This window comes from Mercenaria mercenaria, chromosome 17 (genome assembly GCF_021730395.1).
Source record: "Mercenaria mercenaria strain notata chromosome 17, MADL_Memer_1, whole genome shotgun sequence".
NCBI classification, from domain to species: Eukaryota; Metazoa; Mollusca; class Bivalvia; order Venerida; family Veneridae; genus Mercenaria; species Mercenaria mercenaria.
This window is the reverse complement of record NC_069377.1, coordinates 28,328,064-28,339,520: the sequence shown is the minus strand read 5'-3', so window position 1 is coordinate 28,339,520 and position 11,457 is coordinate 28,328,064. Positions and strand designations below refer to the sequence as shown.

Genomic DNA, 11,457 nt, shown 5'->3' with positions numbered 1-11,457 from the left:
TTATACAGAATATTTCAGCATGCCACCACTAACTTATTTGTATTGCTCGCTAATTATATATCATTACATCTAATGAAAATACCCTTTTGTAATTTATCAATACTTTTAGATAGTAGATGACAATTTGCATGTAATGATAATGTAATTTTTGTTAAATATGTAAAATTCTCATTTTTGTCAGCTCCCGGGTAACACGTAGGTCTGTACTGTAAAGCATTACTTAACATATTTGACAGTTACAACCTAGCAGTAGAAAGTTTTAAGCGAAAATAACAGTTTGCAAAGGAAAATGTCACTATTCCAGAAATACTGCATGAAGGTACTTCATCAAACTTTGTAAGTATGAATATAATTATAGCAACGCCGACTCAAAGTTGGAGAAAATGCCTTATTCAAATAAAACTTTCTGTCTTAAACCTATTTACATTCAAAATTTAACGGAAAATAGGATCCTGATTTAAATTAATAATAGCTTTTACATTCTATTCTTAATATTTCATTTTTTTGTAAAATTGTAGGCTTTATCATTAGATTGCACTTGCAATACCATGAAGTACATTCTTTTCTGTTGCCCAAATCATATGTCACTTGGATCTAGTATCTTGCATTCCTTTGATGTAACGTTATGTCCCCCAGGGCCTTATAATAGTAAGAAGGTTTTAGTTTATACTATTATATCTTAGGTTAATTGTGAAGCAGGGGGATACGGACAAAATACCTTTCAAACAAAATCCCATATGCTCAATTTGTCCAAGGGGGACAAAATCCACCATTGGATTTTTTCAATTATATCCAAATTTTCACTTCATTTTGTTTAAAATATATATATATATATATATATATATATATATATATATATATATATATATATATATATATATATATATATATATATATATATGTTGTTAAAAAATATCATATTTATCTGTTTTCAGTTTTAGAGCTTTTATTCACACAAAATCAAAGAAGTTTTTTTGCGCAATATTTATCCTTTTTTTGTCAATTTGAGCAGGGGAGGGGGTGGGGGGTTTTGTCCTGTTGGATTTTGTCCTACACTCTTTAGCAGGTTCTACAACTTATATTAATCCCTTTCGACATCTTATTCCTGATGGAATCCATCGCAATAAGGGTATGAGAGAAGAGAAGCCAATTTCCCCTTTAATTCTGAGCACCAAGCAAGGGAGCTACTGGTAACATTTTCTAAGTCTTTGAGGCAGCTTGAGATTAAACATACGACCTATATACAGTATGCTATCGAGGCAGTTTGGGAGTGGCAGGCTGATGCACATTACTTTAATTTGCAAAGCAGCTGACAAAGGGATTAATGTCACTTTATATAGTAACCCCTTAAATACATATGTATTCAATGCTTGAACCCGTAAAATATTTCATTATAATACATTTTTGACACAAGAGACACTTTTTAGAAGGAAAAAATGGAATTAATAACATAGCGTATTAAAATTCAACTTTATTTCTACGATTTTGACACTAGATATACATAAACAGATATTTTCACACTATATAGTTACACATAAAATGTATAGCTAGTACACAATTTTTTTATATATATTTTTTTTTGGCAACTATATGATGCTGGATGAATAACGAAGACTTGATCTTCAATTTTTTAACATAATCTAGTTTCTGCATTGATAAAAAATATTTTGGAAAGTACAAACAACTTGTTCATTGACAACAGAAGGAAACTTTTCTGTAGACTCTTCCTCTCGTTTATACGACATATTAACCTGTATTGCTAGACAGATATCAGTGTAACAGACTAACATTTCTGCAGACTGGATGAATTTAGTGCTTACATACCTAAATATATACATGTAGGTAAGGTAGAGCACTCTTACAGGTCTATTACATAAATGTCAAAAATGTCACTGAGTTTAATCTTTCGTCAATTACCACAGCGCTGTAGATGTTTTTCTTCCACTTTTTTGGTATGCATTTGTAACTTATTCACCATTCTGGCGTTTTCAGTGTGTTCATTTTCGTTTTCTTTATGTGTAATTGTTCTTTGTTACTCAACCCGTTCTCGGACAGTCTGACATAATAATAATAATTTGACTGAGGCAGGGCTCGGAACCGGGAAACCTTTAGAAGCTCATGCCTTGTCATTCAGAACTAGAGTTTCTGAGTTAGTAACGGGAAACACATGTAATCAATGACAAGTTTTTAGATAGGAAGTGTCTAGGGGTACGGATCTGTACCTCTAGACAAGCCTGTTAGGGGTTTTCTAGGGGTACGGACCTCCTTTTTCTAGAGATTTAGGGTTATATATATCTCAAATTTTGTTGAAAATGAAATAAAAAATAAGACTTAACAAGTGTTCACATAAAACTTGGATCTAAATGGTTTACAGATACCTGGAGCGTTCACCCGATTGTTTACCTTCTCTTTCAAAACCTAAATAACCGAGGAACTCCAAATGAATACACTGTTCCGTGCCGATTAGTTTGTTGTAAAATAAACTGTTGATAACAGATAAATGAGTGCTTGTAACCTTTAAAAGAATTCTATTTGAGATTCAGCAGAAAAATAATAAATTAAGCATAATAATATGCACCTATTTATTTTGTTATTTAACAAGATAAAATGATAATAGGCACGGAACTGATTGTTTAATAACTAACATTAAGTAAAAAAAACTGTTTGTAAAACGTCCCTTGTATCTCGTAACGGCTGCCAAATGTGTGGAAAACATAAATACTTCAAGGGTTAATTATCATTAAAAATAGTTTTACCCAATTTATTTAACATTATTTTGTTGAAACTTTATATCTTTTTTTTCTGCCAGTTCGAATCCTCATGATTTATTTGGTGTTCCTCGGTTATTTATGTTTCGAAAGAAAATGTAACAAATCTGGTGAACGTTCTTATCTGTAAACCAATTAGATCTAAGTTTAAGGTGAATTCTGATGAAGTCTTATCTTTAAGGCAGTGGCTAAGGTTTTTTTTTTTAATTTCATTTTCAACAAAATTTGAAATGTAAATGACCCTTAACCTCTAGAAAATCGGAGGTCCGTACCCCTAGAAAACCCCTAACAGGGTTGTCTATAGGTATGGATCCATACCTCTAGAATCAGATTCTAGAGGTACGAATCCTTACCCCTAGACACTTCCTTTTAGATATTCTCATATATACAGTGCTTTAGGGTATAGCGGATAGCTAACTAATTTTTCCTGAATTCCAATTTAAAGACATGAAATATAGTAGTTTTTTCTGTATATCAGAGAGAAAACAGCTATTCTTTTCAAAACATTCAGCTTTTAATAGAAATTCATGTTTTTTTCTCTCCCTGCTATTGTTTACATGACATTGTGCGCTGATAGCTTTGGTCATTGTTTCCAAATATTAGTTTAAAATCCACATCTAAACAAACTTCCCAATATTTTTTTTACTATAAATCAGAATGATAATGTATTCCCTTTTCAAAAACATTTAGCTTTTTAAATTTCTATCAAATAGTTTTCATTCACAGATGTTTTTTACATACACACTGATTTAATCAGTAAAGGATAGCTTCGATTTTCATTTGATGACCTATAAAAAATAACACAACAATCAAACATTTAAAATGTTTGCCAGAATGTTGGTCTGCGTGCCAGTAAAAGAATGATATGAAAATTTATATAATAATTCAAGCCTAAATACAAAATTCATCAACCTATCCACTATACCCTAAAATCCGCTGTATACAGTAAAATAATATTTTTTAATACCCAGACTTAGCAACAGGGTATTCCAGGCATAATTTCATCTTCTTATGATATTTTCCTTGTAAAATAAATCTTGCTTTTAGGCCAGAAATGGGAAGATTACAGTTGAATAGTTGCATTTCATTTATATTCACTCAATAGGGCAAAGCAACTACATAGGATGTCCCCATCATCCACACCTTATACTGTAGACTAGCTCCTAGACTATGATATATCTTTTTACATCTTTTATGATTTAATGTAGTGAAATGAGCCAGTCTACCATGTGTCCAATATCATAATATGATTTTACAGTTAAAAGTGAAATATATCAAATATTCAAAATCAGGTTAAAAGCCTTGGAATATCGTGGGCTGAGCGCGAAACTATTGTAACTGTATATAAATAAAGAACAAGATACAATAGTTTCGCGCTCAGCCCTCGATATATAGTCAGGGGTGTTACTGTAAAAGCACATTTTTTCGCTAGGTCAAAATTTTGCGAATTTGAAATATTGAGTATGTTCGCAAGGTTTTATATTCGCCAAATAGTAAAAAAAGTTAATCTGCTTGTTTCGGCTTTTTAGTAAGTCGGGTGTACATAAAAGTTACACATAAAGAGTTATCTCAAGACTGTCTATACCGTAAAGGTTAATCGCTATTTAATTGTATGTATGTTTTAACACCTCTAATTACCTGTAAACCTCAAGGACTCTATATATAAACAAACATGGCTTTACATGTAATCTATATCCAGGGGCAGAAATGTCAATGTTTGTTTAATTAAACACACTGCCAACACAAAAGTTATTGTATCGTTCTAAATTTAACAGTTATGTAGTTTGTTCTGTTTGTCTTAAAATTACACTATCCTATAGTTATTACAGGAACACTAAACATATAATAACCAGTTTTTGTAAATATGGCCATTTCCATTTAATATTATATGGAAGGTTTATGTAATGACAAGATTTGCTTGATTTGCATTGTACTAATGGTCAATATATGCGAGGATTAATATTCGTGAGGTGAAGGATCTCGTGAATATAGCGAAAATTAATCACACGGAAAATTTCTGCTTTTTGCAGTACTTAAACAAATTATTCTTAGAATACTTTGTTAAGTATTTTCCAATCTGAGGTATTTTTGAATACCGGTAATAACTTGTATAAGAATAATGGGTAAGTTCACATCGAAGCTCTAGGAAGGGTAGGCTGTTGTGTAAATTTATGATACTTACTCCCGCCCCAATCAAAAATTGGGCGCTGGAAATATGTAAAACTTTTTTTCCCTGCACATTGAGCGCTGTGATGAAAAGCAAGGAACCAGTAAACCCTACCTCGCCATAGGGTTTGCAGAGTTCAGCTCTTCAACAGGGAGGGTATGATTGGTGTACTTACTTACACCGTTCAAGTGGGTTATTGATCACATCGGTCTCTACTCTACCCTAGAGCTTCGATGTGAACTTACCCAATGAAATAAAAAGAACCTGTTTCGTTTTACACAATGCATAGGGTTTGGTTCACTCTTCCCAAAGAGGTTTGATTGTTGTAACATTATATAGTTCAAAGGGGTTATGATCCATCGGTCATATACTCTACCTGTGATGTGAACTTAATGATAGAAACCTGTAGTTTCCAGCATTGGGTAGATACTTAAATATTTACTTACTAACTATATATAGAGTGGGTTTACTCATATAGCATTGTGTAATTTATCATACGATTCTATCTATATTCTGATTTTCATGATACATATTGATTTATAGTTCTGAAATAATCTGGATAAGAATATTAAACCTTACTTTACACTAGTTTTGCACACTGTTTTCTGTCATTTCGTATCCTTCTTTTGTAGAGTGCTACTAAAGTGAATGGAATTTCACACAGACTTTTATCAGACAGGATTGTTGATCCGCCAGACCATACACCTCCAATACCTGAATATGTAGACAGAGGCAGTAATGAATCTATACATGATAAAAAGGCACGGCTGTTGTATCAGAGTCGAAAAAGAGGAATGACGGAAAATGGCTTGTTACTGAGGTAACTATTAGTACAGTCAAACCTGTGTCAAGCAGCCAGGCAAGAGAGCGACACAGTTTGGCTGTTACAAACACAGGTGGCTGTTTATTATTATATACAAGTTGAAATAAGAACAAAAAGTCATTCTGGTAAGTCAGCTAATTGGCTGCTAATGACAAGTGGCTCAGGTTAATACAGTTGACCGCTTAGACAGTTTCAACTGTATATGCTTAAGACTAGTTGAAATTAGAACAAAAAATCAATTTGAGAAGTTAACCAATTGATTGCTCAAGGCAAGTGGCTGCTAAATAAAGGTTTAACTGCATATCAAGTGTAATATTCTCCAAAGGGTCAGGTCTGGTAAGGATTTTTTCTGCCAGTGTCTGGAATATATGTGTTTATAGCTTTCCTGTTAATTTCTGTTACAGTATGTTTTCTCTTGCAGTACTTTTGCATCCCTGTATTTGGACAAATTAACAGACGATCAGTTAGCAATGTACGACAGTCTGATTAACAAACCAACAAATGACTGGGAGATTTATTACTGGATGATAGGTCAGTATAACTTTGTTGTGTGTATATAAGTTTATTTGAGCCACACCATGGGTAAACCAACATAGTGCATTAGCGACCAGCATGCATCAGCGCAGACTGGTCAGGATCCATGCTGTTCGCTTTCAAAGCCTGTTGCAATTAGAGAAACCGTTAGCAAACAGCATGGATCCCGACCAGACTGTGCGGGTGCCCAGGCTGTCTGGATCCATGCTGGTTGTAAATGCACTATGTTGGTTTTCTCATGGCGTGGCTCATTTATAGTTTATCTGTTTGGGTGACTGCTCCTGGAGAATGTGAGTGTTTTTAGTTGAATGACAGTGCCAGATGCACAAGATGCTACACTTCTAGTACATTGTAGCTTCTATGGTTCTTTAGTGTGACAGGACTGAGGTGTAAGTAATTTCAATGTGTAGTAGGTATCAAAGTCGCAACGCTTTGCTTTGTAGTTTAGCATCTAACTGCTGGAGGACTGCTTCTGCACTTACATTTGGTACATACTGTAAAATCATTTAATTTCGTGGGCATGAAATTTCGTGGTTTTGGTCAAAACGGCAATTTCGTGGGGATATGAATTTGTGGATTTCATTTTTTGAATATAAAATGAGTGGGAATTTTACTTGTTCGTTGGGATTAAATTTCGTGTATTGACTCAACCACGAAATCCACGAAAATTAGTCCCCCACGAATATTAATGATTTCACAGTAACTATTTTGGATTTTTCATTTCCTTATCGGATTAGAAATTGTTGATCATACATGCTGCATTACTGAATTTTTAGTATTGAAATACATGAGAAATGATTTATCCTTGATTTGTCATTGAATAAAAGCATTGTTTGGAGTTCGTGTGCACAGGAATTATTTCACGAGGGTGTAGCTTGAATTATATAATAATTTGCACCTGAATGATAAACAATGATTTTATTCAAGAGCAAATCAGTTTTTGAGATACATTTTGTCAATTCTAATATGACATCAAAGGTTATTATCTAAATTTTTGAAGATATTCTCCAAAATATCAGTTTTGTGTGCTTTTCTTTTCAAGCACTCCTGTATGATGGCTGATACTACAAATAAATGTAATAATTTTGACAACAGCGTGTGTCGCATAGTAACAAACAGTTTCAGTGTTCATTCCAGAAATTTTTTAAGTGGGGTCAAAGGGCCCCATGGAGCAAAAAGTTGGGGACATTTGAAATAAACAGGGGCCATGAAAGAAATACTCGATTTACTTGAAATGAAAGGCTGTATTTTTAAGAGTCAGTTTCAGTCATCTTTGTTAAATAGAGGAATAAATCAAATCATGTTAGAATGGACGACAATACTGGATTCTGGAAAGAGTGGCTATTGACACAAATTTTCTCATTTTATCAATTTCAGGAAATAAACCAACCCCATCCGAATATGATAACTCGGTAATGGACATGTTAAAAGATCATGCTAAAAATGAAGACAGAAATGTGAGATTACAACAGCCAGCCTTGTACACATAATTTACCTCAGATATAGATTTTGTGTATGTTTTCCGCATGAAGAATAATATGGATGGTATGATAGGAATTAAAACTTGACATTTTAAGTTCTAGAAGTACACATCTAGTTTTGTTCGGTACCAATAGAAAATGGAATTGAAGCTGTATGAACAAGTTGGATATTTATGAAAAACAGTTGAATGTTTAATCATTATAGTATTCACATATATATTGAATGCCTTGCTGGTTTTTAGTAAAATCTGTTGCCATAGCTTGCCGGTCAATAGTCAAAACTATTGCTAGCATGACCCATTAGTTTTGACTATTGACCTGCAAGCCATTCAGTAAGGGTTTTATTACAATACTTAAGAAATTAGTTTTCAAAAGGTGGGTTTTTTTTTTTTACTTAATAGCACATAATACTTGCATTGAATATAGATCGGTCATTTAGCACAAAGTAGGAACTGGTAATTTATTTCAGGATTATGTACTATTGAACAATTTTCAGTAGTTGTGTCTGGAGTAAAACTTTGTTACAATTTTGCATGTTAACTCATTCAACCCTGTACACTATCTGCCAATTAAACTGGATAAAATCATAAGCTATTATGTCTTTTATATAGTGTTGTACTAGTTAATTAGCTGGACTTTTCAAAGAAAAAGAAGAGCTATTGCACTCGCGTCAGCGTCGCGGTTGGTTTAAGTTTTTGATACGGTCAAATACCTCTTGTTACTATCAAAGCTATTGACCTGAAACTTGGAATAGTTATTTACTATCAAAGTCTACATCAGGAGAAACAATCCCCATAACTCTGATTTGAATTTTGACAGAGTTATGCCCCTTTTTAAATTAGAATTTTTTGGTTAAAGTTCTATAAAGTTTTTACTGGCAAAGCTCTAATTCAGAGTCAAGCATTGACAAAAGTCAAGCATGCTGTCTTACGGACAGCTCTTGTTATGAGTTATAGTAGCACAGACCCACCCTTGTCGGTGTTTGTAATTAAGAAGACTCTTGAACTATCAGTCTCAGATTTCCATCAAATCTAGTGTATTGTTTTAAAATGTTTTCACTTATTTGGGGAGATACATTGATTTTGTCATGTCTGTTTGTCCGTCTGTCACAAAGTTTATCATGACCACTCCTCCAAACCTCATATAGTTTTTAACCAAACTTCATTACCAAGACAAGTGGATTCTCACATCTTTGGCATTTATTAAGAGTGATTTTTGGCAAAGTTACAGTCCTTTGAGTATCATTTTAGGAGTCTTCTTGTTTGGTTCTACATAATTTGATGTACCGTATTTTACCCAAGTCTTGGGACAGCATAAAATAATTATTTTTTTCACTGTCCCAAGACTTATTTCCCGAAAAATAATTATTTTGAAAAGTGTCCCAAAAATATGAACACAATAATCGTCATCGGGTAACATCCCCCCACCCACCCGTGTTGAAAGCGGAAAAAAACAACAACGATTATGGGTAATTATTCTGTTGATAAACAAAGTAATTGGCCTTGTTTTCATCATCGATTAACACCCCTCAAAGAGCTAAAAGAAGTGTGTCGGTATCATGACATTAGAAGTGGAGATCAAAGCGGTATAGTTTCCCCGAGATTTTCATGGCATTACGTCATGTTTTCGCGCCATGTTGCACATCACTGTTTGATCGTACCGCCTCGGTTCTTAAGTGCTGAGAAGTAGATCTAGTGTTGTAACAATCAATAAAAAAAAAAGCTTCTTTTTAATTTGTTAAAGCGAATGTGCAATATCCCGTAAAAACTGACAGGTAAACGTGTCAAACTATAATAGCGGATATCTTACTCTGTGACCTATTTGCCCCCAAGGAAATTACAAAATGGTTTGAGAAGAATATCTTATTTATAAAGTGTCGTGTCAAAAAATACATGTACATGTACAAAGATTCATTCAAAACTTATTAAAAATACGCAACAACATCATTATTGTTTTTGTTTTTTAACCGCATTTTCTATTTACGTTCACGAGTTCACGTAACAGAAATCTGTTTGCCAAAAATCGTTTTACTTCATATTTTTAAATTGCTGTCGCCTTTTCATTATTTAAGATTTTTCTATTCTGTTTTTGTACTTTCTGGTCAAAAGTCTGAATTTTATGCCCATAGTTTGTATCATTTATTTACTTTTAGAAAGAAATAAGTATTTAGGATCGCGTTGTTTGAAATTTTGCAAGTAATTTTATGAAAATTCGACCGTTTTTATAGAATTTTGCCAACATTTCTGTCGATACCTTTTTAAAATCGTTATAGAATTCAAACTATATTACTTCCAATCGGTGTTGAAAATCTGAAGCGATAAAATCAAAAAATGAATGCGTGACGCGCGTTTTTTGTATACGTGTCGATTAACAAAAGTAACGGCGTTGTAAGTTAGACATTACGGTAGGTCGCACGTGCTCGTGGAATGGAAAATTACCAGCATGGCGTTTTGATATCTGTACGATTCGCGGGTAAATTCCAGTCAGTGGTAAATAAAAATAAACAAGTAACGGAAAATGGACTTCCTGGCTGCAGCAAAAAAAAAATACAACACTTAACAGGTATGGTAAAAAAAACACTTTACTAGTAAAACACGACACGAAAATGTTAAAAAAAAATAGTCTTTGGTTCTTATAATTATTTGATATTTTGATCGATACAACACCATACAATGTATAATAACGGTATTTGGGTTACATCTTGAATCAGTACAAACCTTAGCCCCAACACTTAGGGACGAAAAATACGCTGAGAAAATACATGTCCAAAAACTTAGGGTCAAGAAAAATAATTATTTTTCCACATTTTAGGGGTGTCCCAAGATTTAGGGTGTCCCAAGACTTAGGTGAAATACGGTATTCAAATTCAAGTTTATAAGCAGATATTATCAACAAAGTTTAAAAGCTTGATCAGTACCAATCCTAGTGATACATGTTCAAGGTTTTTAGCAGAGTTATGAGCCTTTGGAATTTCAAAATTAATATGAAATTTGTTTTTTCTCCTAGTACTTTGAATTGTCCCTATCCTCTAGACTACCTGCTTGATTTCAAACATATTTTGTTGGATGGTTCACTACCAAGGCTTGTTTCATTTGTTTGTACAGCATGCATTCAGTACTCATCCTCTTCACGTTTTTAAACAGTATGGATATGACCTATCTGTATTCCAGAAAACTTTTATTCAACGATGCTTTCAGTTCATTGCATGCAATTCCTTCACCATCAGCTTAATATGAAAATCATTTACATTTTTTAGTGCTTGCTGTCCCATCCCAGCTCTAGAGGAAATTCTGTAAAACTTTACACAATATGAATGGCAGTATTTTAAGGAGGAACTGCACATAAAGTCTCGTAACTCTATATTGAATTTACCGGTAGATTGAATTATGGCCCTTTTTGTGTAATACTTTTCCATGTGTGTGAAGTAATGTTGACACTTTCAGAAGAAATGTTACAAAATTTGACAAATTTGTATTAAACAGGAAGCTAGAGAAATTGGAGTGCAGCTCTTTGTAATTAATGAACATGCTTTGTGGGATATAGATGACCTTCAGACAGTGCTCATATCAGTTAAGAATTTATTGTTTGGACAGTCATTTCCTATGTATACTTGTACATCTTTCGAGAATGTGAGAATTTTGGCATTTCAGTACATTTATATTTTAAAAAAACAAGTTGTACAAT

At 33.3% G+C, this 11,457-nt stretch overlaps 1 protein-coding gene across 1 annotated transcript; it reads left to right on the top strand.

Annotated features, from left to right (window-relative positions):
* The first annotated feature begins 1,813 nt into the window (after window positions 1-1,813).
* On the top strand, window positions 1,814-8,313 carry LOC123536915 (succinate dehydrogenase assembly factor 2, mitochondrial-like). The gene is made up of 4 exons (XM_045320419.2): window positions 1,814-1,952; window positions 5,568-5,755; window positions 6,180-6,289; window positions 7,670-8,313. The coding sequence occupies exons 1-4, from the start codon at window positions 1,878-1,880 to the stop codon at window positions 7,780-7,782; spliced, it is 486 nt and encodes a 161-aa protein (XP_045176354.1). The 5' UTR covers window positions 1,814-1,877; the 3' UTR covers window positions 7,783-8,313.
* The last annotated feature ends 3,144 nt before the right edge of the window (window positions 8,314-11,457 follow it).

Coding starts and splice junctions, on each gene's coding strand:
- LOC123536915 (XM_045320419.2), top strand. CDS start 1,878: ATGTCAAAAATGTCACTGAGTTTAATCTTTCGTCAATTACCACAGCGC. Junction 1,953..5,567: donor GTTTTTCTTCCACTTTTTTG/GTATGCATTTGT, acceptor CTTCTTTTGTAG/AGTGCTACTAAAGTGAATGG. Junction 6,290..7,669: donor GATTTATTACTGGATGATAG/GTCAGTATAACT, acceptor TATCAATTTCAG/GAAATAAACCAACCCCATCC.